The sequence below is a fragment of the Aquarana catesbeiana genome, linkage group LG09 (assembly GCF_042186555.1).
Source record: "Aquarana catesbeiana isolate 2022-GZ linkage group LG09, ASM4218655v1, whole genome shotgun sequence".
In the NCBI taxonomy this organism is placed as follows: Eukaryota; Metazoa; Chordata; class Amphibia; order Anura; family Ranidae; genus Aquarana; species Aquarana catesbeiana.
Genome location: NC_133332.1, coordinates 191,196,204 through 191,222,920, shown reverse-complemented (window position 1 = coordinate 191,222,920; position 26,717 = coordinate 191,196,204). Strand labels below are relative to the sequence as shown.

The following is a 26,717-nucleotide window of genomic DNA, read 5'->3' as shown; positions in this document are numbered from 1 at the left end:
AGGAAGTGATGTCACCTCCCCTTGTGGAGCCCTTTTCAGTTCCAGTGCGAGAGGAGAGGACATCTTACTGTGAGTACACAACGCTACACTAACACCAGTACAGTAGGCACACTTGTCACCCCCCCCCCCCAGTTCTCTGTCACCAAGTACGGTTTTCAGATTTTTCACTGATCACTGTACTGGTGTCACTTGTGACACTAATCACTGTTAATGTAGTTGGTAGGTTTAGGGTACCCCCCATTAACCCCCTAATAAAGGTTTAACCCCTTGATAACCCCCCAATTAACCCTTTCACCCCGTCACAGTGGCATGAATACAGTGATCTTTTCTGATCACTGTATTCATGTCACTTGTGACTCTAAGCAGCAGTAGGGCAGTTAGCAGTTGTCGCAGATAGGTTTAGGGTACTAGCCATATAGTCCCTAATAAAAGTTTAACCTCTTGATCACCCCCCAGTTAACCCTTTCACTCCCTGTCACTGTGGCATTAGTATAGTGTACAGATCTTTTTTCTGAACGCTGGATTAGTGTCATGGGTTAGCTAGTTAGCGCCAGTTAGGTGTCAGCGTCAGTGACAATCCCAGACAGCGTCAGTTGTTTGATTGCCAGTAGCGCTAACACACACGCAGACACCATACACCTCCCTTACTAGAATAGTGTTTGAACAGATCAATAGCTTTGATCTGATCAGATCTATTCTAGAGTCCCCAATAGTTTAGTGTTCCCAAAAATGCGGCGTTAGGATCAGCCCAGACACCTGCCAGCATCTGCGTTTATCCCCTCCGCCCAGCCCACCCAAGTGCAGTATCAATAGATCACTGTCACTTACAAAACACAGTACACAAAACTGCAGCGTTAGCAGAGTCAGGCCTGATCCCCGCTAGTGCTAACAGTTAATTTTTTTGTAGCGATTCAAGCAGTCGCTGACCAGTTAATCTTTTGCCTGTGAGTCGCATTAACTGTACTTATAAATTTAGTGGCCAAAATGTCCAAACAGAGGTACACTAGTGAAGAGGCCTACACGTTGCTGAGCATGACAGATGAGAGTGAAGGGGAAGCCTCACTGTCAGATTTAGGCTCAGTATACGAACCTGTAGAGAGCAGCCGCACCCTGACAGATAGCTCTGATGACAAAGTAGTGGTCCCTGCTAAGGTCAGGCGTACCCGACCCGTTCTTCTGTTGTTGAGGCGCAACAACCACAGGGTTCTCGTATGGAGCACAGAGCCAGTACTGGTGCCGCTCAACCTTCTGGTGAACTGGCAAGCACCAGCGGCCTAGTACATCCTGGTCGTAGACAAACCAGCACTGCAGTATCACTTGGCGATGTGGGGAGTCCCATAAGTGCAGATCAAACCGATGTTGTGGCTAGCACAAGTAGTGCCCCGCAGCCACCAAGAAGAAAAAGACAGGCCCATAGAGCCCATAGTGCCCTTCCCACTGCATATGCTAATCCAGATTGGCAGCCCACAACTTCTGCAGCGCCTGTACGTCCCCCCATTCACTGGCCAATCCGGAACTCAGGTGGAAATGGCTGATTTTAGTACCCTTGACTTTTACAAGCTGTTTTTCACGGAAGATCCCTACAGATCTGTTGTGGACCAAAGCAATTTATACGCTGGTCAATTTATCACCGCAAACCCAAATTCACCCCTTGTCAGAGAATTTGGCTGGAAACCTATAATGGTTCCCGAATTTAAGACCTTTCTGAGCCTATCCCTCCTCATGGGCATTACTAAAAAGACTGAGTTGCGGTCATATTGGTCCACTGACCCAATTCACCATATGCCTGTGTTCTCTGCTTCCATGACCAGGACTAGATACTAGCAAATCTTGCGGTTCATGCATTTCAATGATAATGAACTCTGTCGTCCTAGGGGTGACCCTGGATATGACCTGGTCTTTCAGTTTCCCCCAGTCAAGTTGTATAAGCTCTGTGACAGGGCAACAGGCTATACATATAGTTTTATGGTTTTACAAGGGAAAGTACAGCACTGTGAACCAACTGCCCAGATTACATAGGGTGCAGCGGTAAGATTGTTTGGGACTTGGTGGTCACCCTTATTCGGGAAGGGGTACCACTTGTATGTGGACAATTAATACACAAGTGTGCCACTTTTTTGATTCAACTTTTTGATTCTGAAATTGGCGCATGTGGCACTGTGCGATCTAATCACTAGGGCTTCCCCCGACAGCTTGTGGATTCCCGACGTAGATGGGGGAGAGAGCCTGCTTGAAGTGTATTAAATTGCTCACAGTGAAGTGGAGGGACACACGGAATGTTTTTGTTCTGTTCTTCATTCACGCAGATACGACAGTCGAAATTCCAATAGGGACTGCTGCTGTTGTTGTGAAGCCCCTCTGTGTCCACAAATACAAACTTAACATGGGAGGGGTGGACTTCAATGACCCAGATGATGGCGCCTTACTTAATTGCCTGTAAGGCCAAGCGCTGGTGTAAAAAAGTGTCTGTATACTTATTTCAATTTGCTCTGTTGAATGCTTATGTGCTATACAAACCATCAGGACAAACTGGATGCTTCCTAAAATTCCAGGAAGAAATAATCACAGCCTGTTTCCAGACAGTGCCGCGCCCCAATTTCCTAATCCAAATGCAGCGAGCCGGCTGCATGCGAGGCACTTTCCAGAAGTCCTCTGTGGTTCCTCTACCCAAAGAACACCTCAAAGAAGATGTCGTGTCTGCAGAAAACGCAGATATAGGCGCGAAACACGCTATTATTGTCTCTCCTGTCCTCTGCATCGGTGACTGTTCTAGTTGTTACCATACAGTAGTTGAGTATTAGCATAGGATACAGCACAGCACAGCACAGTTCTAGGGCACACTTATGCCGCATACACACGAGCGGAATTTCCGTCGGAAAAATCTTGGATGGTTTTTCAGACGGAATTCTGCTCAAGCTTGTCTTGCATACACATGGTCACACAAAATTTCTCTGAACTTTCGACCGTCAAGAACGCGGTGACATACAACACTACAACGAGCCAAGAAAATAAAGTTCACTGCTTCCGGGCACGCGTAGTTTTTTGCGCGTCCAAATTGCATACAGACGATCGCATTTTCGGATAGGAACTTTTGCCCGACCGAAAAATAGAGAACATGCTCTCAATCTTTTGCTGGCTAGAATTCCGCCAGCAAAAGACCGATGGAGCATACACACAGTCGCATTTTCTGACAAAAAGCTCTCATCGGAGTTTTGCTGGCAGTATTTCCGATCGTGTGTACGCAGCATTACACAGGGTCTCGAAAGATGTTAGATGGTCATCGCATTTTGAAAGACCCTAACCTGAAATGTTCAGTTATAAGAAAAGTGTAAAAAAGGAAGAAAAGAAAAAAAAAATTGTTTTTTTATTGTTGTTCTCTCTATTGTTCTGCTGTTTTTTTACTGTATTTTATGCTTCACTGTAATGTTTTATTGTAACTGTTTTATCATGTTTGCTTTGCAGGTATGTATGTCCTACTGTAATGTTACTTTGTTTTATTGTTAACCATTATTTGCTTTGCAGGTACGCCATTCAGCTGCAGCACGGGTTTATTTATTTTGACAGCAACAGGGTTTGCTCTCACGATAAATAAATCAGCGACTCCAGCGCTGTGGGAGTTGCTTTCACCACCACAGTTAAAAAAAAAAAAAAGAGCATATGCTGAAGCATAGGGGCAGGGGTGGACATAGCGGTGGATCGCCCCTATTTTTATGTTTATTGTATGCCCATCATTAGAAGTGGGTGGATGCAGGGCGGTATTCTAATGGTGGGCATACCACCAATCAATAAATTTTTATGAAATCTGGTTCTCTATTTTCATTAAGCCCACAGGCTGCATGAAAAAAAAAGAAAATTACAATATTTGCCCAACAAGGACCAGCGACGAACTGCTTTGTTGCTGGACTTTGGTTATATCAGAATGATGGCTGCAGGTTTAGGTATCATCTTGGCATCATCTTTTTCAGCCAGCAGTCAGCTTTCATGTAAAAGCAATCTGAGTGGCTAATTAACCCCCCCCCCCCCCCCCCCCCGTCTTCCATGGTTTTCTTGTGTTCTCCTGTCCCACTGGGGAACCCGAGAATTCAGACAGTGGTTCCGCCAGCTGACCATAGAGCTGATTGGAGACCAGAATGGCTCCAATCATCTCTATGGCCTAAGAAACCAGAAGCTACGAGCATTTCATGACTTCAGTTTCGCTGGATATAAACAGCGCCATTGGGACATTTGATAAGCATCTTATCTGGTCAGATGCTTTGAGGGCAGAGGCGAGATCTAGAGTCTAATAGACCCCAAATTTTTCAAAAAAAAGAGTACCTGTCACTACCTATTTCTATCATAGGAGATATATACATTCCCTGTAATAATGATAGAATAAAAAAAAAAAATGAAAGGGACAGTGTAAAAATAAAATGAAAAACAAAATCAAAGCACCCCTATCTGCACGTGTGCAAAGATGAACCCAAGCGTTGGTCTTGTGTCGTATGTAAACAGCAATTGCACTATGCATGTGAGTTATCACTGCGAACGTCAGATCTAGGGCAGTAATTCTAGCGGTAGACCTCCTCTGTAAATCTAAAGTGGTAACCTGTAAAGGCTTTTAAAAATGTATATAGTTTGTCGCCGCTACACTGGTGTGCGTAATTTTAAAGCATGTCGTGTTTGGTATCTATGTACTCGGCTTAAGATCATCTTTTAAATTTCACCTAATATTTGGGCAATATAGTTTGTTTATGTACATTAAAATTCAAAAAAGTGTTTTTTTTTCCCCCAAAAAAAATTGCGTTTGAAAAATCGCTGCGCAAATACTTTGTGAAAAAAAAACTGCAACACCCACCATATTAATCTGTAGGGCATCTGCTTTAAAAAAAAATATATAATGTTTGAGGGTTTAAAGTAGTTTTCTAGCAAAAAAAATATTATTTTCTCACATAAACAAAAGGTTTCAGAAAGGACTTGGTGGTTCAAGTGGTTAGAAGAGTGGGTGATGTGTGGCATAAGATGCCAGGACAGTTCAAACCCCCCTAAATGACCCCTTTTTGGAACGTAGACCCCAAGCTATTTGCTGAGAGGCATGTTGCGTCCATGGAATATTTTATATTTTGCCACAAGGTTTGGGAAAATTACAATTTTTTTTTTTTTTTTTTTTTTACACAATGTTGTCATTAAATGATATATTGCTCACACATGACATGGGTATGTGTGAAATTACACCCCAAAATACATTCTGCTGCTTCTGCTAGTATGGGAATACCACGTGTGAGACTTTTTGGCAGTCTAGCCGCATACAGGACCCCGAAAACCAATCACCGCCTTCAGGCCTTCTAAGGGGGTAAAATGGCGATTTCACTTTCCCACTACCTATCACAGTTTCGGAGGCCCTGAAATGTCAAGATGGCACAAACCCCCCCCAAATGACCCCATTTTGGAAAGTAGACACCCCAAGGTATTTGCTAAGAGGCATGGTGAGTATTTTGCAGCTCTCATTTGTTTTGGAAAATGAAGAAAGAAACGGCTAGACTGCCAAAAAGTCTCACACATGTGGTATCCTCATCCTCAGGAGAAGCAGAAGAATGTATTTTGGGGTGTAATTCCACATGTACCCATGGCATGTTTGAGCAATATATCATTTAGTGACAACTTTGTGTACCAAAAACAAAAAATGTATTTTCCCGAAACTTGTGGCAAAATATAAAATATTCCATGAACTCAACATGCCTCTCAGCAAAGAGAGCTTAGGGCAGTCTACATTACAAAATGGGGTCATTTGGGGGTCACTTGGCATTTCATGGCCTCCAAAACTATGATAGGTAGTGAGGAAGTTAAATCACCATTTTACACCCTTAAGAAGCCTGAAGGCAGCGATTGGTTTTCTGGGTCCTGTACATGGCTAGGTTCCCAAAAAGTCCCACACATGTGGTATCCCCGTACTCAGGAGAAACAGCAAAATGTATTTTGGGGTGTAATTCCACATATACCAATCGCATGTGTGAGTAATGTATCATTTCAGTGACAACTTTGTGTAATTTGTATTTTTTTTTTTTTGTCATTTTTCAATCACTAGTGATAAAAAAAAAAAAAAAAAATGCAATAGTCAATTAGCTCAACATGCCTCTTAGCAACTTCCTTGGGGTGCCTACTTTCCAAAATGGGGTCATTTGGGGGGGAGGGGGGGTTGTACTGTACTATACTGCCATTTTAGCACCTCAAGAAATGATATAGGCAGTCATAAACTAAAACTTTATTTTCACATTTATTCCTATTACAAGGAATGTACACATCCCTTGTAATAGAAATAAGCAGGACCCTTTAAGACCAGAGGGCGGAAGTGATGTTTTGCATCGCTCTGGTCCTCCAAGGGCATGGAGTCGAGTCCTCACTTGACTTCCCGCCCATTTGTACACGGGATCGCATCTTCTCTGCTGCTGCTTATCTCTCTGGAAAGCGGCGGAACTGAATAGGAAGCAGCAGGAGGTGAATCCGCCGCTGGGACCACTTTTATGTTAAAGCGGACCGTCCGCTCGCCCTTTAAAAATATACTGGGGTTATGGCAGCTATCTGCTGCCATAACCCCGGTATATATCGCCAAAGTAGCGACGTATATACACTGTGAAAAACAAAGCCTTGGGGGCACAGCCTAACTATGCGTACATTAACCACTTCAGGCCCGGAAGGATTTGCCCCCTTAATGACCAGACCATTTTTTGAGATACGGCACTGCGTCGTTTTAACTGACAATTGTGCGGTCGTGCGACGCTGTACCCAAACAAAATTGACGTCCTTTTTTCCCCACAAATAGAGCTTTCTTTTGGGGGTATTTATTCACCTCTGCGCTATAAACAAAAAAAAGAGCGACAATAAAAAAAAACAAAAAAAAAAAACACTATTTTTACTTGCTATAATAAATATATAAAAAAAAAAAACAAATCTTAAACATTTCTTCATCAGTTCAGGCCGATTTGTATTTTTTATATTTTTTTGGTTTAAAAAAAAAAAAACCAAAAAAACGCAATAAGCGTATATTGATTGGTTTGCACAAAAGTTGTAGCGCCTACAAAATAGGGGAAAGATTTGTGACATTTTTATTATTTATTCTTTACTAGTAATGGCAGCAATCTGGGATTTTTAGTGGGACTCCGACATTGCAGCGGTCAGATCGGACACTTTTTTTGGGACCATTGACATTTATACAGTGATCAGTGCTATAAAAATGCACCGATTACTGTGTAAATGTCGCTGGCATGGAAGGGGTTACCACTAGGAGGCGATCAAGGGGTTAAATGTGTTCCCAACTGTGGGGGCAGTGTAGTGACTGGAGGAGGAGAGAGATCACTGTTCCTAATTTCTAGGAACAGACGATCTGTTTCTCCTCTCCTGTCAGAACGGAGATTTGTGCGTTTACCTATACAAATCCCCATTCTGCCTCTAATGCCCGCGATCGCGTGTGGCCGGCGGACATCGCACCTGCCAGGCCACGTGCATCGGGTCCCCTGCCATGGCTCTTAAAGGAACCAACGTACAGGTACGGCGATTCACGCAGGGGAGCCAACCTGTCGCCATAAATGAGCTGGCCGGGAAGTGGTTAAAGATGGTGCTGCTATAAGACCATACAAACAGAACAAAAGATTATAGCGCATACATACTAAAATGTGATTAAATCCTACAAGGGTATTTAAAGCACCTGAAGTAAATAAGCAAATATGGGCATTTGGTCACACTATATGGCCAAATAGTGCTTAAGCCCACTACTGCGTCAAAGTACCCCATTTTCAGTGGGTCCTACACGAACGATAGAATAAAAGATCCCACTTCTCAACCATGGGAGATATACACTCCTCTTTATGGGAGAACTAAAAAGACTCCTCCTATAACTCAGGTGGACAATATGGCCATATGGTGTGACCAAATCCCCATATTTGCTTATTATGTTCAGGTGCTTTAAATACCCTTGTAGGATTTAATGACATTTTTTGTATGTGTGCGCTATAATATTTTGTTCTGTTTGTATGGTCTTAGAGCAGCACCATCTTTATTGTGATGCATAGTTAGGGTGTGGCCCCCCCAAGTCTTTTTTTGGTCTGTTGTATGGGTCCTGACCAGACCCCTTGGGATGGAGCACCCCATCACCCCCCACCATTACTTCTAATCACCTGAGTTATAGGAGGAGTCCTTTTAGTTCTCCCATAAAGAGGTGTGTATTTCTCCCATGGTTGAGAAGTGGGATCTTTCATTCTGATTAGTGTAGGACCCACTGAAAATGGGGTACTTTGATGCAGTAGTGGGCTTAAGCACTATATGGCCATATGGTGTGACCAAATCCCAATATTTGCTTATTATGTTTAGGTGCTTTAAATAGCCTTGTAGGATTTAATGATATTTTTGCATGTGTGCACTATAATCTTTTGTTCTGTATATACACGGTGGGCGGTCCGAAAGTGGTTAAATTACAGACAGCAAGGTTTTTTATGCTATAAGAAGAGGAAAGGGAAAAAGCCCAGAGGGTGTAGGGGAGGAAGGGGGAAACACTCCAAAAAAGGGAAAAAGATAGAATGTGCAGGAATATTTAACTTAAGTGGTACTGTTTTAACTGACTTGGCAAATGAGGTTTTAAATAAAGGACGCAAATATGCTCCAGCTAGATCACTAAATAAATTTGATACTTTTATGAATATCCTACAATTTGTAAGGAAACTGGCTGTCAAATGCCATTTTTAGTCTAATCCTATTAGAAATAGTAATTAAGAGCAAGGAGATAAAATAATCCATACTGGATTAAAGAATGCTTCACTCTTTTGTGTGGTCATGCAATAATGTACTCGTATGAAATTTTTTTTTTTTTTTTACACATACATTCTATATATCTCTTTCTGTCTGAAAATTGATCAACCCTGATGTACTGACGGCCTATCTCATTTCTTGAGGCCTGATAATGCCAGGACAGTACAAAATATCCCCTAAATAACCCAGTTTTTGTTTTTTAAGTAGACAGTCCAAGGTATTTAGTAAGAGGTATGGTGAGTTTTTTGAAGTTGTCTTTTTTTTGTCACAATTTTTGTTGAACAAAGAATAAAAAGATTTTTTCACATACTTACACCAGTGCAGTACAGAGCCATCAGACAACTGGTGTGGTAGTGATCAGGGACACTGACTGATGACAGTATGTAAACAAAAAAGGAAATTGAAGAAAATTTTATCCACTTTTTTTTTAACATACAGTGACTAGAAATAGTTTTACCATAGTAAAACTGTACTACTCTGGCGTGGTGATCAGTTTTTTTTTTTACACTCTATGACTGCTTAGAACTGTGCATTTTACAGTTAGCAACCATTTTTACTGAATGAAAACTACTCATTCAGTGTTTACTATTGTGATTAGTCACAGCTAATCATATGGTACTGATGGGCTGACTGTGACCAATCACAGAGCTCAAAATAATAGTATACAATGAAATGCATGTAACAAAGCCTTTCCTTGTGTACAACGATCATTGGATCTGCGGTGATTGGTCACATGGTACTGGCAGCAGTACAGTGATCTGTCATTCACAGTGTCTGGTGGGCACGGACAATGACAGATAATGCCGGAGCACGGCTCGTAGGGCATGATTCTGGGAGAATGTCATGTATCTGCAATTGGAAAAGCCCACTATTTTAACAAATGTCTCCTTACACAGACATTGTTCTTCAAAGTGTTTGGGGGAGAAAAACATTCAGGTGTAGTCCAGTCACTGTATAGAATAGGTTTAAAGTGGATGTAAACCCTTACATATATCCAGTGAACAGCCTCAGATATGATACACAGAGATTAAAAAAATCTCCCTACATAAGTTTTACTTGTATATCTGCTGTCTTCAGCTTTCTACACTCTTTAGAAAGTGCAGCTCGTGTTCCAAATCTTGTTTCCTCTTCCAGCAGTGGGTGTGCAGTCTTGGCTAATACTGTGTGAGAGCGGATTGGAGGAAAAGCATACCCCACCACCCCCTCCTCCACATAGGCAGAGGAACAAAGAAACTTGCATAGCTGCAGTCTGAATAGAGAAGCTCTCTGCTTGTCTATCTCTAAGCTCCATCCCCGGCACAAACTTTCCAGCTGCTTTTATCTCGTGTGTCGACAGGCTTATCATGCTGATAACAGAAAAACGGAGCAGCAGAAAGACACGGCACTTAAGGCTTTGGAGAGAGATAAGTAAACACTTATAGATAAAAGTGCCTAGGTCAAATTATATAAATGGGGTTTACAACCACTTTCAGTAGGGAGTGTACTGTAAAGGTTTTTATGGTCTGACCATATTTCATGTTACACCTATATTTATGGTGTAACAAAACATGGTTTTACAGTACATAAAGAATGGATGTTACAGTGTAATTTGGGTGAAATATACATTTTGCTGGGTGTATTGAGCTCAGGCACAGCGGTGCAGAATTTCAGAGAGCTGTGTTATCATCTACCATAGCTCCCAGGGTTACTGGCCAGGAGGAGAGTTCCCAGCCACAAAGAGGAAGGTGAGCTGGAGTTTTGCGGTCACATGACCGCATCAAAAAACAGTATTCAGGAGCAAATTTATTATTTTATATTATTATTAATATAAAAAACACAAATATAAATTAGTAAAGCCATAAACTCAGATAGGGTAATGCACGTGCATTCTGTAGAGGGCTGACCTGTGTCCTGCAGGAGCTCATTTTTTTTATATAAGAAATTCTTAAAGTGCTGCAATATTTAGAATTCCACAATTTCTAAATGTATTCCTTTCAGCTACAGTTAAAACAATAGGAATCTCTAAATTTGTTCTTGTGTTTGTTACAGAAGCAACACTGCTGTAGCTTACATTCCTAATTTTTATACCTAAAAACATAGAAAACTACAGATCCCTCCCCTAAATACAGAAAAACCAACACAAGCACGGACTATTTATATATTATATGTATTTAACAAAGTTTTAGAGCACAAACAAAAAAAACATGGTTTCACAGACATTTTTGTGAATGAGCATTATTAAGAAACCTATACAACTACATTGCCATATTTATAAAAAAAAAAAAAAAAAAAAAAGCTTTGAACATAGTTCATGAAAGAAGTTCTTCTTGCTGCTCAACCGTCAGCCAGCCAATGCCCCCAGGTTCATCGGCATTGAAAAGTCAGGCTATAAAAGGATTTGGTTAGAAGCAGCAGGTCTGAATAAAAACCTTCAGAAGAGTCGAAGTCCAGCTTTGATTTGATTCAATTCATTCTGACTCCAGAACATATTTTCAGATGATGGCATATTCTGGGTGCTGCAAACAGATAAACAATGTCATTTACATTACTCTTAACTGTGTAAAAAAAATAAAAAAATAAAACTTTACATAAAATCTGGCATAGTTAATCCCTTCGCACCACCTCTTGCAAGTGTCCTTTAGGTGGGCTTTGATGCCGGGAGGCAGAACAGCTTGTCTATCTTGTGACCCCTTTGACTGGCTTCCACAGCGGTCACACGATCGGGACCCCATCCCACTGGCTCCTAAGAAGAACATGTGACAGGGAACGGTCGTGAGCAGGGAGCACATAGTGACAACCTCAGCCGTGGGTGCATATGTGTGGTGGCTGGGCTTTAAAGTGGTTGTTAAGCCACTATCTCATCTTTATATCATCCCACCAGATAAAAAGCTGTATCCTAGTGCCTGTGCTTTATTTAAAAAAAAAAAAAGCTGATTTCTACCTGTTTTCACAGCATCTCCCAGTGATCACATGACTCCAGGCTCTCTGTTCTCCCTGTCTGATAGCTCCAGCGTGTGGGGCCGAGATTCCCTGGGGGGACTGGAGTCATGCGATCGCTGGAAGATGCTGTTAAGAGGTAGAAATCAGTTTGTTTTTTTAAATAAAGCACAGGCACTAGGATACAGCTTTTTATCTAACAGAGGTGATAATATAAGGGTCAGATAGTTTTGAAGCAGCAGGGAGAGAAGAGCAACGCTAGTGAGAGCTGACAGGCAGGGAGGGGAGGCGGGAGGGAGATCGAGGAGAGCTGCAGATAGCAGTGGATGACGGAGGCACCTACCACAGTGTCAGGGCTCAGTAGCCCTGATATATCATGGTCAGCATACATAGTAGAGGGCATAGGCAGACAGGATCAGGCAGGTGTTACAGGGGGCCAAATTACACAGCACAAGCACCGTGCTGTATAAAATGCTTTAAAGGAGCAGGATCCATGTTTTTTGGGGGGGGGGGGGGGGGGGTGTGTGTTAACAAACGCTTTAACTTTCCCTGCTGTCGCACTCGTATTACATGGACAGCAAGAGGTTAAGACCGCATGCTACTGAACAACAAGAAAAACATCTATATACTAGCAATGGGCTAAGTATTTTAGCTACCCCTTTTTTCTGTGCACTCGTTGACCCGATTCAGCACAGCTTTTATTCTCCTCAGTGGAAAATAGAATCCCATCCATATTTATAAACTCACTTACAAAGCACTTTAGGAGGTAATGATGTACTACATCATGCAGCACAGGGTATTGCCATCTGTCTCCAAAAAGATACACAACGCAGTTTTATTTTACACATCAATTTTCTTTATTTTTAGGATCAACATGTACCTAAGGTGGAATTGGGAGAAGTGGAAAAAAAAAAAGACAGGAGGAACAGCATATACATACAGATGGACCAGGGATGTCCAGCTTACAAAAAAAAAAAAAAAAAAGTTAAGACTGCATGTTTGCTCCTTACCACATTGCAATGCTCTGCCCATTCTTCCTGGCCTCGGACTCCTGTTGTTCCAGGACAGACATCATAGAGTAACTATCAATCAGAAGGCAGCTGGGGTCCTGCCTCTGCCCTGGCACCAGTCCAAGTGGGTACTCACTCCACCTAACAAATTCTGCAAAAAAAAAAAAAAAAATAATAGCAATGCGCTCTGTCATATTTGTTTCTCATCCAGTGTCAAAGTGGTTTAACAATAAATCAAACCACAATTCTCCATAATAAAATAAAAATTTTAAATATATATGTGTATGTATATTTTATGGAACGCACCCGCCGAGACCTGGTTTTGCGTCCCTGTGTAACACTCCTACTTCCTTTCTAGTATTTCCCCCCCTGCCCCCCCCAAATGAATCTCTCAGAATAACTCTCATAATTAGCATTGTCAGGGGGACAGAAAGTGAAGGTATCAAAAGGTATCAATACAATACTGTTGGCAGCAGGAAAAGAGGGGGACTCCCAATAGAAACACTTATACTAGTGACAACAGTCAAAAGAAGGATTTTCTGTAACTTTCTGCTGCATCTCCAGCAGTACCATGGACAGCAATAAAAAGCCTGGGCTGTATGAAAAAGGAAAGTCAAAGTCAGGCTAATTGTTGAAAGCCCAGATAGATTTATTAAATCAGAAATATTCAAAAATGCAAGCCAAAAGAATTTTGGGAGTTCTAAAATACTCCGTTTATAAAAGGCTTCACAAGAAAATGGAAAATTGTATCATATTTACCTTAATTTTCCTTTCCTGGTGCCTATCCATGGCAGCATACTGGTTATAAAGCTCCGCTTCGACTCTTCCCTCTGGACTAGTGAATAGCATAAATTAAAGGCATAGTCCCTCCCCCAACATTCTCCGTAAAATAGAATACCGAGGGTGGGAGCGTATGCTGCCATGGATAGGCACCAGGAAAGGAATATTACGGTAAGTACAAGTACAATTTTCCGTTTTCCTGGTGCCTCCATGGCAGCATACTGGTAATAACTAGCTGACACAGGTGGGATAATGCTTAACAATAAATGTTTAATTAGAAAGGGATATTGCAGCCTGAACTGCCCTCCTCCCGAACTCAACAGTCGTGAGAGTTCCTGGATCAATATGGTAGTGTCTGAGGAAAGTATTGAGAAAACCAGGTGGCGGCCCTGCACACCGTCTCCAATGAAACTATAGCTCTTGCTGCCCAGGAAGTTGAGACTGCCCTTGTAGAATGAGCATTCACTCAGGATGGAGGCTCCATATTCTTCACCCTGTAGGCCTTCTGGATTAATTTTACAACCCAAGATGCCAAAGTTCTGATGGAAGCTTCTTTGCCCCTGTATTTACCGAATGGTACAATGAAAAGTCTCTCAGAGTTTCTGAAAGGCCTGGTGGCCTCTAGGTAAGCCCTGAGCACTCTGGATATGTCCAGCTCGTGACAAGATTCCGAATCTGTTTCATTGAATACTGATAGTGCCCAAGGTTCCAAAAGGTGGCTTGGGGTAGCAACCTTAGGTGTGAACCCCCGAAGGGGGTGAAGCTCCAATCTATCGGGGAAGAAAGATGTGGTCATCACCTATCCCTAAAGAGTGAACTTCTGAAATCCTTTTGCCAGATGGAAGTAGGAAAGCCGTCTTCAGTGCCAGGTTCCATATTGCTACTTGTTCCACTGGAGCAAAGGGATGGTCAGATAGGACTTCAAGGACCAGGGACAAATCCCATTTAGGAAAAGACCGGCTGACAGGTGGGCGAATCTTTAATACTCCTCTGAGGAAAGTGACTACTAAAGGCTCCACCGTCCATCTTTTATTTGTTGCGGCAAAGATTGCTGCTACCTGCACTTTGAGGGAGCTTAGACCAAGCCCCAGATCAAGTCCTGTCTGGAGAAAACCTAGAACATTTGACGTAGAAGGAAGAATTGGATCAAATTAATTTGTGGTAGCAAATGACAAGAACTTGTCCCATATTCTTGAATATATGGCATTGGTTGCCGGCTTCCTGGCTCCTAGGAGGGTTGTTATGACCCCTGGGGAACATCCTAGGGACTCGAACCTTCGCCTCTCAACCTCCAGATTCGAAGATTTAACTTCTGAGGGTTTGGATGAACTAGACTGCCCTGTGCCAGAAGTTGAGGGAAAGGAGGGATCCTGATTGGAGAGCTCACACTGAGGCGCATGACTAGAGGAAACCAGGGTCTCTTGGGCCAATTTGGAAGTACTGCCAGTACCTGGACTGTCTCTCTGAGAAGCCTGAAAAAAGTACAGAAAAGGGAGGGGGGGAAAGGGAGGGAGGAACAAGGAAGGGGAATTGCAAAAGATGTGAGGGGAGTGAAAGCGGGGAAAGATGAGAAAACAGAACATATGGGAGAACAAGTGAGGAACGGGAGTGTGTGAACTAGGTAGAGAGTGATGTGGTGGGACGAAAGAACATACAGTTCCCTGCTGCCCCTGCAAGACCATGCAACAGTATGGGTATAGGTTATAATGCAAACCATACACCAGTATAAAAGTGTGAGGTGAAGGAGACCAGCCGCAAGGCTGGAAAAGAAAAAAGATTGAGGTGTGGCAGTGAGAGTGAAAGAGCCAAAAGTCAGGAAGAGAGTGAAGAGGCACAGGATGAGGATAGTGGTGAAGCCCAGAAACCATATACAGTCACACAGACGATTGGATTTCAAAAAAGTGCATGTATTGTGATCAACTAAAAGGTGCATGGGGTGATGGTAATGATTATTACCTATTACTGAAGACCAGGGGAGCTTAAGTTAGTTAGCCCAATTTCTGAAAGGTATAATATCAGCATCAGATATATTTAAATAAAGACAAGGAGTATTAGAAAGAAGTGCTCCGCAGCAGTGGTATAAACCACACATGAAAGATAGCATTTCCAAGTTTTTAAAGGCACTTACCATTACATGAGACAATGGCTGCATGCAGGCATTTAGCAGAGTCAGGAAAGGATCACTGAGCCTCCCATGTGGTTATGTGCTTCTTATAGATGGAGTGCTGATTGACTAAAGCCCCTACAGGTGCGGGCTGCCCGTCTAAACCCCTCCTCCCCCCACCCCCCACCATGGGGAGGAGCAGCACGCGAGTGCACTTACCACACGGTCCCCCCGGCGTTCCGGAGGGGAATGAACCCTCGGGGACACCTGTCGCTTCCGCCGCAATCACGTTGACGCCGTGACGTCGCGCGCGCATGCGCACGGCGTCCGGAAGGGATCCGGGACGCCGCTGGCAGGGAAGAGGCGTCCAATACCAGGTGCTGACACCTGGTGGACGCATTTCAAGAGACGCAGGGCCCGAGCGTCTCCCCTCTTCTCCTGCCAGGAAGGCATGTGTGACACAGCACCGCCCCCCGCCAGAGGAGAGAAACCGGCAGAGGGGGACACATATACAGGACACAGGGGGGAAAAAAAGAGCCAAATCATGGCAGTGGATCTTATTACAAAATGTTAAAATTCCACCCAACATTATTGAATACTAACTGGGAATGTTGGATAGGGCAAGAATAATTTTGCAAACAAGTACTGGATAACTTTCTTTCAGTGTTCACGGAGACGGAGACATCTAAGAAAGTGACACTGTCACTTTCTTAGATGTCTCCGTCTCCGTGAACACTGAAAGAAAGTTATCCAGTACTTTGTTCCGTAAGATAACCGCAGGCAATACGGTCCTCCACTCAGACAGTTTTCACCCGATACCATTGAAGACTTCAATCCCCTACGGACAATATCTGCGCCTCCGTCGCAATTGTTCGAATGACAGTCTTTTTAAAAAAGAAGCTGAGGGGCTTCAAAATAGACTGCTCGCCAGAGGATACAGTCGATCTTGCCTTAAAAAGGCGTACAATCAGGCTATAGGTCAATCTAGATCTCAGTTGCTGTTTAGATCCAAGCCCCCCAAAAGCCCCAAATGTAATCTCACTCGCATCATCATGCGCTATTCGCTACAATACAGAACCATCAACAAGATCATAAAGCGTCATTGGAGCATCCTCACAGATGATCCCAAATTGCGTGAGTTTGTCCAAAACAACCCACCATAACCTACATAAGAGCCACATCACTACGAGACAGGCTTGTCCAGAGTGAATACATCAACGAAAATGGGAGAATGAAACATTGCTCAGTAGCGGGCTCTTTCCCTTGTGGAAATTGCTCTTATTGTTCATTCATCAAAAAAGATAAAACTTTTGTTCTTCCCAACGGAAAGAGATTTATACCTACACAATCTGTTAATTGCCACACACGTGGAGTAGTATATCTCATGGAATGCGAATGCGGCGCCTATTATGTGGGGAAAACCAGGCAGGAATTTGGGAAGCGCATTTCCCAACACATATATTGTATGCAGGTGGGGAACCCATACCTCCCGATTGGGAGGCATGTAATCTCTGTACACAACTATAGGGCCCCAAAAGTTACCTTTGTGGCCCTCTGTAGGATGCACATTCCCATTAGAGGTGGCGATTGGAATAAGGCTCTGCTGCAAAGGGAGCAGAGATGGATATTCCAACTACATGCCACCTCTCCAGCAGGCTTGAACGAATCCATCTCGTTCGCCCCCTTTCTCCAGGGGTTTTCCTTTGGCAAGACACAATGAAAGAATTAGAGGAATTCCCCACCTTAAATTCCCTGTCTGTCCAGGACTATAGTGTCACCATACAATTTTCTTTCCCTCCCTTCTATTCCCCTTTTCCCTCCTTCTCCTCCTCCCCCCCCCCACCCCCCCCCAAACACCTTTCCTCCCCCTCTACCCCCCCCCCTGTTTTTCCTCCCAGCCCTGGTACCAATTCCCCCAATTAGGGCTATTATGCTTCCCACCCCATGGTTTAATTTAATTTTGTCTAAGCTACCCCATGATGGGGAGACTGACCACGTGGAAAGCACAATATAGGAAAAGTGGTTAAATGCACTTCGCAATTTTCCCATTTTCAAACAAAAACATAGCCTGGGTAAATAGCTCACAGTTCTTTTTGATCCTTCTTGATTTTGTTTATTTCTTTTCATTATGTATAATGTCTATTAAATATTGCTTATTTTATTTTGTATTATCTTGTATTTTTCATCTTGTACATAACATGCATCATGCCAGTGCATTGATAATGTTTTGCTTGTGACAGTGACATGGTACAATACAATGTACATCTATTATGGTCAACAACAAAAATTATTCTTGCCCTATCCAACATTCCCAGTTAGTATTCAATAATGTTGGGTGGAATTTTAACATTTTGTAATAAGATCCACTGCCATGATTTGGCTCTTTTTTCCCCCCTGTGTCCTGTATATGTGTCCCCCTCTGCCGGTTTCTCTCCTCTGGCGGGGGGCGGTGCTGTGTCACACATGCCTTCCTGGCAGGAGAAGAGGGGAGGCGCTTGGGCCTTGCGTCTCCTGAAATGCGTCCACCAGGTGTCAGCACCTGGTATTGGACGCCTCTTCCCTGCCAGTGGCGTTCCGGATCCCTTCCGGACGCCGTGCGCATGCGCGTGACGTCACGGCGTCAACGTGATTGCGGCGGAAGCGACGGGTGTCCCCGAGAGTTCATTCCCCTCCGGAACGCCGGGGGGGGGGGACCGTGCGGTAAGCGCACTTGCGTGCTGCTCCTCCCCATGGTAGGGGAGGAGGGGTTTAGACGGGCAGCCCGCACCTGTAGGGGCTTTAGTCAATCAGCACTCCATCACTCCATCTATAAGAAGCACATAACCACATGGGAGGCTCAGTGATCCTCTCCTGACTCTAAATGCCTGCATGCAGCCATTGTCTCATGTAATGGTAAGTGCCTTTAAACATTTGGAAATGCTTTCTTTCATGTGTGGTTTATACCACTGCTGCGGAGCACTTCTTTCTAATACTGCTTGTCTTTATTTAAATATATCTGATGCTGATATTATACCTTTCAGAAATTGGGCTAACTAACTTAAGCTCCCCTGGTCTTCAGTAATAGGTAATAATCATTACCATCACCCCATGCACCTTTTAGTTGATCACAATGCATGCACTTTTTTGAAATCCAATCTTCTGTGTGACTGTATATGGTTTCTGGGCTTCACCACTATCCTCATCCTGTGCCTCTTCACTCTCTTCCTGACTTTTGGCTCTTTCACTCTCACTGCCACACCTCAATCTTTTTTCTTTTCCAGCCTTGCGGCTGGTCTCCTTCACCTCACACTTTTATACTGGTGTATGGTTTGTATTATAACCTATACCCATACTGTTGCATGGTCTTGCAGGGGCAGCAGGGAACTGTATGTTCTTTCGTCCCACCACATCACTCTCTACCTAGTTCACACATTTCCACACTCCCGTTCCTCACCTGTTCTCCCATATGTTCTGTTTTCTCATCTTTCCCCGCTTTCACTCCCCTCACATCTTTTGCAACTCGCCTTCCTTGTTCCTCCCTCCCTTTCCCCCCCCTCCCTTGTTTTCTTCCCTTCACTTTTATTCCTTATGTTTCTCTATTCTGTTCCCTTGCACTTTTGCTCCTGCATGCCCCCACATTTACATTTCACTATGCTCTGCATTAGGGGAATTTACATTCCCCTACGAGTACTAATCAATGTTTCTCTGCTCCAAATTGATTGTAGTACCATCATTACTTCACCCCGGGTGCGGTGAGTGCCTGCCGCCCACCTCTGCCCTGCTTCCCTCCCCTTTGTGTGGGGGGCAACAAATGCACGATTCCTTGTAAGGCATGCCTGGCCCACCGCCCGCTTTTTAGGAGTTGACCTGGCACTGGGATAGACACTGGCTCAGGAGGGACCATATATATTTTTCTCATCGGGAACACCCAACACTATCGGGAATTCTGTGATTGGTAATTATACGAGACCTGTAGATGTACTGTGAGTTATATATGTAAGTTTGCTATTGTCGAACCTTATATTCTGTCTGATACATGATTATATTTCCACAGTTGACAATTATCCTCTGAAGAAAACCCATTCAGGGTCGAAACGCGTCAGGATTTTAATATTTAATATTTACCATTCTTTTGTTGTCCTATACATTGTATTGCACATTGTTCCCGATTACGGGCACTGTCCGTTGTATACTTTTTTATTGCATACTGTATCCCAGTTCATGTCCTGACTCTAAAGGTCAGAATCATTTTGCTATTTAATATTTTTTGTACCAATAAACTATGTTTTGATTATCCATTTTGTATTCATTGGCTGCTTTAAAGCCCCGCTAGGGGGTTTTCTGTACTTTTTTCATGCACCTTTTCTGTCTGCACTCATATGAGTGTCTTCTGTTGATTATCTCTCTGAGAAGCCTCAGGAGAAACATGAATATTAATGGCGGAAGGGAACTGGCACAGCCGCCCCTTGAAGCTGGAGTAACGTTATGAAGTGTTTTAGGGCTTGAGCCTTCAGCAGAGAGGATGGAATCTCTGTTCCCCACTACCATACCAGTGCCCCCAATAGCAAGCCACTTGCTATGGGGGCACTGGTGCACACTCTCGAGCAGCCACAGAGCCGAAGCTACAGGTCCTTATCACATATATGCCATTCATATTCACAACATAGCACGAGTATTTATGGCTTATCGTTGGCTTTGACAGCAGTGGAAGCCAATGGCTCCTCCTTCTTCTGTCTCAGCCAATGAGGAGCCATAGAATGCATGAAGGTAAACAGCCTTTACAACCACTTTAAGGTGAAAGGAAGAGACAACCTTGGGAAAGCCAGCTTTGACATGGAGGAGGAGGGGGGGGGGGGGGGCTGTCATTTACCACTGTGTATATGCCTGATGCCTGCATGTGTGACTCTATAGTCACATGGGCTGCACAGATAAGAAAAAGGAGGGTAATTAAGATCTTAGAAGGGAACTGAAATTGAGCATGCTCTGTAGAGAACACCAGCTGGTCTACACAATCCCAGGTTACAGTGGGGACACAATGAAGATGGGAGGGACAACAGAAGGTAGGATCAACCAGGTATATTTCACTCTACACAAAACAAATGCTTTAGTGGCTTTGTGAGTATGCACACTCTGTAATATAGCATGTAATGGGTTTTTCATAGGCTGGGTTTAAAGACACTAAGTACACATTAAATTGCAAACAATTTTAAAGGCTTGGCATGTTGGATATCTATTTACTCAGCGCAACCAAGTTTAAAATTTTACCAATAGGCAATACCCCTTTTTTTGAGGGTTAAGGCTACAGGAAATGGTTTGTTGTGGCTTCTGAAGATAAACCATTTAATGGTCCCCCACGTTCTCTTCATTTTTCTTTTTTTTTTTTTTTTTTTTTTTTTTTTTTTAAATACCGTATTAATCGGCGTATAACACGCACCCCAAGTTTAGGAGGGAATTTTAAGGAAAAAAAACTTTTAGGAGTAAAGTTTAAGGAAGAAAAACTTACATTAAAATGCCCATCAATGCAGCCTTTTCAGTGTCAGTGCAGCTTTGCCCCAGTGCAGAATTGTCAGTGCAGCCTTGCCCCAGTGCAGAATTGTCAGTGCAGCATTGTCAGTGCAGCCTTGCCCCAGTGCAGAATTGTCAGTGCAGCCTTGCCCCAGTGTCCATTGTAGCCTTGCCCCAGTGCAGCCATGTCAGTGCAGCCTTGCCCCCGTGCAGCCTTGTGGGATCGCCGCGATACCTGCCGACATACACAGCGTATGTTTAAATTCAAATATGGCGCCGAGACTGCAGGGACTCAGCGGAGCCGAGATACACATACCCGAGAGTCCTCTGCTAGGGCGGGACTGTAAGCGGCGCAGAGAAAAGCCGAGGACTCTCGGGTATGTGTATCTCGGCGCCATATATTTGAATTTACACACGGCTGTGTATGTCGGTGGCGATCGCTCCAATCATACAAAATTGGGGGGGGGGGGAATCGTCTATAACACACACCCACGATTTTCCCCTGATTTTCAGGGGAAAAAAGTGCGTGTTATATGCCAATAAATACGGTATATCAACTGTAACAAATTGCAAACAACGGGTTTTCTACCACAGAAACAAACCCTGGTCATGCTTGGCCCTTATTATATATGTTATACCCATTCTCATGTACAGTATATTGTTTCTTTGTTTTGCTTTTCTATGAATCAATACTGTGCTGTGACCAATCACAGCTAATCACAATAGCGAACACCGAATGAATGGATTTCGTTCAGAAAAAATGGTTGCTTATAATAACAAGGAAATTTACCATTAGAAGCAATCAGTGCGTTTAAAAAAAAACATAATAATAATCCTGATTACCACCCCGGAGTAGTACAGTTACTATGGCAATACTGTACTGCTCTGGTCACACTATGAAAAAAAAAATTATAAAAAAAAATAAATAAAAAAACATATACTGTCACCAGTTCCTGATCACCGTCACACAAGTTATAGGATGATGTTGTACTGCACTGGTGCAGTTATTAAAATTTATTTTCCAAAAAATTCGGGAAATTTGTACTGTTCTGGCATTTTCAGGCCTCAAGAAATAAGTACATCAAAACTGATCGATTTTCAGCTCTACTCTATATACCATAGTTTGTGGATTCCAACTTTCCTAGAGACCAATATACACTTGGGTTAAAGAAATGTAGCAGAATACATTTTGGCACAAATTTATGAACATAGATTATTTGCAAAATGTTATAACAGTAACGAAGAAAAATGTGTTTTGTTTTAAAAATTTTTTTTTGTTTATTTTGGAAAAAATAAAAAAATACAGTGGTTATAAATACCACCAAAAGAAAGCTCCATTTGTGTGAAAAAAAATAATAAAAATTTCATATGGGTACAGTGTTGCATGACTGCGCAATTGTCAAAGTATGACAGCGCTGAAAGCGGAAAATTGGCCTGGGCAGTAAGAGGGTGAAAGAGCTCAGTATTAAAGTGGTCTCTCCTTCCTCTGCTATCTGCATGTCACTTCTGGCTGTCTTCCCCATACCAGGCAATCTATGGTGATCCCACTCTCTCCCCCAAGCATACAGTAGGTAACTGACAGCCTCAGATGTGCATGTTTCCCTATGAGACTGTGCAGAGGGGCGTGTATCTATTCCCTCTACTTGCTGTCAGAGTACACTCAGCTCTGTGTTAGAGGTCGACCGATATGGGTTTTTCTGTGGCCGATGCCGATAATTAGAAATCGGGGCGAGTGATGGCCGATATATGTTGCCGATTTTTGCGGCCGATATTTTGGGCTGATTTTATTTTCTTTTTCCTTCATCTCAGAAAATCTAGGGTGGAGAGGTGGGGGAGGAGGTTATTGTTTAGGGTAGAGAGGTGGGGTGCAGCCTATCAGTGTAGCCTATCAGTGCCACCTCATTAGTGCCCACCAGTGCAGCCTATCAGTGTCCATTAGTGCCCACCAGTGCCGCCTCATTAGTGCCCACCAGTGCAGCCCATCAGTGCCACCTCATTGGTGTTCATCAGTGCCGCCCAGTGCCAACCAGGGTATCTCATGAGTGCCCATCAGTCCCACCTTATCAGCGCCCACCAGTGCAGCCCATCAGCGCCCACCAGTGCAGCCCATCAGCGCCCACCAGTGCAGCCCATCAGCGCCCACCAGTGCAGCCCATCAGCGCCCACCAGTGCAGCCCATCAGCGCCCACCAGTGCATACCATCAGTGCAGCCTAGTGCCAACCAGTGCCCATCAGTGCCCACCAGTGCATCGCATCAGTGCCCACCAGTGTATCACATCAGTGCCCACAAGTGCCAACCAGTGCATCACATCAGTGCAGCCCATCAGTCCCACCTCATCAGTGCCCACCAGTACAGTCCGATAATTTATTTCACTGCCACCTCAGCAGTGCCCACCAGCGGAGCGCTCCCGGCTCCGTTCTGTCCCCTTGCCTGGTCAAAGACAGCTCCGCTCGTCTGACGTGCTGCGCGCCTCGCCTCTGCCTCCGGACTACAATTCCCAGAATGCAGCGCGGCCGGTAACAGCCAATTGGCGGCCACCGCTGCCGACTTCCTCCACGGGAAAAAAAAAAGTCAGCAGACAGCGCCCGTGATAGCAGCCGTTTAGAATAGACGGCAGACGGCAGGCGGCCGGGGGAGATTTCCACCCAGCACGCCCCCTGCCTCAGATCCCTCACAATCGGCCTTTTTCCCATAATAATCGGCTGATGCCGATTTCTTTAAAAAGGCGAAATATCGGCCGATATATTGGACGACCTCTACTCTGTGTTGTGCAATGTGTGACCTCAGAACCCCACCCCTGCCTTCTGAATGGCTAAGAAATGCCATCTGATCTATGAACTTGGAAGGCTGTGGAGGAGAGGGGACTATTAATAAACAGGTACAGCTCATGTGGGCTTATGTAAGGGTTATAATGACTTTAAAGGAATGAGAGCACCTCCAGGTAATCTTGCTCCCCCAACTTCAATGTTGTATAGGAGTATGCCCTTAGGTTGCTAATCCCATATTTAAACGTAATAATGCTTTTCAAAGACAATACGGCATGCAGTTTCCAAATGTTAAAGTATATGTGAAACCTCCCCATTCATAATAATACAACCCATTCATTTTAAAATAGAAATGATAGGCAAAACATTTGTGTGTACATATAAAAAGAATTATAAATATTTTCCCCCTTTTTAAAAAGTGATCACATACCCTCTGTTCTCAGTTTGCAAATGAGCTCAGAGAGCTAGGAGAGGTGAAAGAGCAGCACACTGGTCTTCCCGATGAAGGAATGTGCAGGGAAAGGGGGGGGGGGGCTGTCAGCACAAGTCTAATCATTGAGGGAGAGCAGACTGAGTTCCCAGCACAGCCAGAAAACTGACCACACTATGCTCCTATGCCTAGTAGTCAGTTTTTAATAGGAAAGCAGAGGAACACCAGGTATTTCACATAAAGGAAGCAACAAAAAGAGAACAGGATGCTTTTCTTTTACATACAGAAACATGGTACAGCTGGCACATATCAGGAATATGAAAAGTTTAGATAACATTCCTTAAGTATGCATACCTTAATTTTCAATTAAATGCAAGGAAAGGATTTTCATTGGGTCTTGGTTAGCTGGTAGGGCCAATGTTGGGGAAATTTTTATTGCGCAAGCCTTTGTAAGTGTATGACTGGGGAACAGTTTCTCTCCCAACAACCACTTGGTGTTCCCCTTTCCTGTAGCGTGTGCCTTATACATCCAAGCAAGACTTGGATTGGTTGCTAGGAGGCAAAGACATGCAGGCTAGCAGGAAAAAACTCTACCCACAAGGACATTTGTGTCAGGTTTTAGTAAAGGAACTAATGAGTGAATACCTGAGCTGCAACCCCACGCTGAACCCTCCAATGCAGCTCTTCTCTCAGATGCAGTTTTGAGATTGATCATCTCTACGTATTCTTCCTCATATGATTCTGTGATCATATCCTCATCCTCCATGGGCTCACTCATATCTTCATCTTCATCCTCATGCGATGATCTATCCCAATGGTTGGAAACTTTGACCTTTGACTCCTGCTTTATCCTCCACTGCAGGCTCTCTACTGTGTATATAGGTTGGTTGCTGTAGTCTACAGAGACATCTGTGTCTTCGTTCTGGGTGTATATGGAGCAGAGGCACAGAAGCTTCTCTTGGGTGGTTGCAGGCAAGCGAGGCTTCATATACAAAAAGATTCTGGTAGAGAGGGATAAAAAAAAAAAAACACATGTAAATTCTAAACAAACATGTTTTCCCCTTTTTTGCGTAGAACATGTCCCCACTGCTAGACTTTTTACCTAACTCTCATCTTTTGAAGTGCCCCTTCATCTGCTCAATACAGCCAGATATAGGGCTTTTGCCATCACCTGCATCGAAGGAACCAATTTGAGCAACACAGCAATCAGGCTGGTAAACAAAACTGCCTTTTCTTAGAATGGCATTGCTGCTGTAAATTCCAGTGTTAGCTAAACAGGAAGATCCTGGTTCAGGGAGGCTGCTTTATATTAGGTCTCACAGCAAGCAATCCAAATACATTTAATTCTACTGTGCATATTGGAGGTTTCAGAAGGGAAAAAAAAAAAAAAAAAACACACACACAGAAAACCAGAAGTGGATTGATATGAAGCAATAGACTGTACTAGTGTCACATTTCTCTAAACATAAGCTCTACTACTGTACATAACCAGCTCACTTACAGCCTCAGCAGTTGTGGAGTTGTCTGGCATGGAAACTCCAGGCACTTCTGCATCAGCTGTTTCCACTGTAAATACACTCTGTGATTAAAGAGCTTCCATTTGCTTTTCACAGTTGCCTGGGTGCGGGAAGGGACTGTGGTTTTTCCGTCTAAATAAAAAGGGGGAAAAAAAGTTATTTGTAGGAATTCCATGTTCACAAAGGTTTCCAAAAAGCAAAAACAAATGCTTAGGTTTTTATACATTACATGGAAAGAGGTGTGTGAAAATTTACATTTTGAAATGTGCAGCTAAGCATTTTTAAATTAAAAATAAAGTTTGGAAAAGAGAATTTTTGACTTGCCTGTAAATTCCATATCTTAGAGTACAGTACAGAACACAGTATTCAGGACAGGGCAGGCATAGTACTCACAGACCATGTTATAGGGTCATACCTTCAGTCGATCGGACACTGGCAAAGATCTTGAGGACATGGACATGCCCCTCCAAGAGCTGCCTCCCCTGTAACGGTGCTTCAAACCTTGAGTCCTCGTTTTTTTGCTAGTGTCCATAGGTAATGGACCTTTTCACCCTTGCGGAGAATTCACTTCTAGCTTTATGACTATTTGATCTTCAGAATTTAAGAAGATCATGGATTCTCAAAATAGTCTACAGGTAAGTCACAATTCCTCTTAATCACACAGTACAGGAAACAGGTATAGTATTGATAGACCCTGACAAATCACCAAATCTTCGATACTCGTGGACTTCAATGCCTTCTGAGGAATGTGATCCTATTGTGACACTCAGATGTTTTTCTGGGGGCGTGACCGGATGTGGAGGTGAACGGAGGTGTGCGAGTCCTCTCCACGCTCCAGCTCCCTGCTGCTGCTCATGTTACCTAAGATGGTTTGATCCGACTCTGAACGCAACATTGCCCGTGTTTTCTGGCCTCTTCCTGGCTATTCTGTCAGC

General features: G+C 43.6%; 1 protein-coding gene across 1 annotated transcript in view; it reads right to left on the bottom strand.

Moving 5' to 3' along the window:
* Positions 1-10,905: 10,905 nt before the first annotated feature.
* The window catches only part of LAS1L (LAS1 like ribosome biogenesis factor), a 151,747-nt gene continuing 135,935 nt past the window's right edge, over positions 10,906-26,717 (bottom strand). Inside the window, exons 10-13 of the mRNA XM_073599454.1 lie at positions 25,767-25,914; positions 24,911-25,266; positions 12,702-12,852; positions 10,906-11,270 (exon numbers count right to left, since the gene is read on the bottom strand). Coding sequence (XP_073455555.1) covers positions 11,186-11,270; positions 12,702-12,852; positions 24,911-25,266; positions 25,767-25,914 — 740 coding nt within the window. The 3' untranslated portion in view covers positions 10,906-11,185. The remainder of the gene's footprint in view (positions 11,271-12,701; positions 12,853-24,910; positions 25,267-25,766; positions 25,915-26,717) is intronic.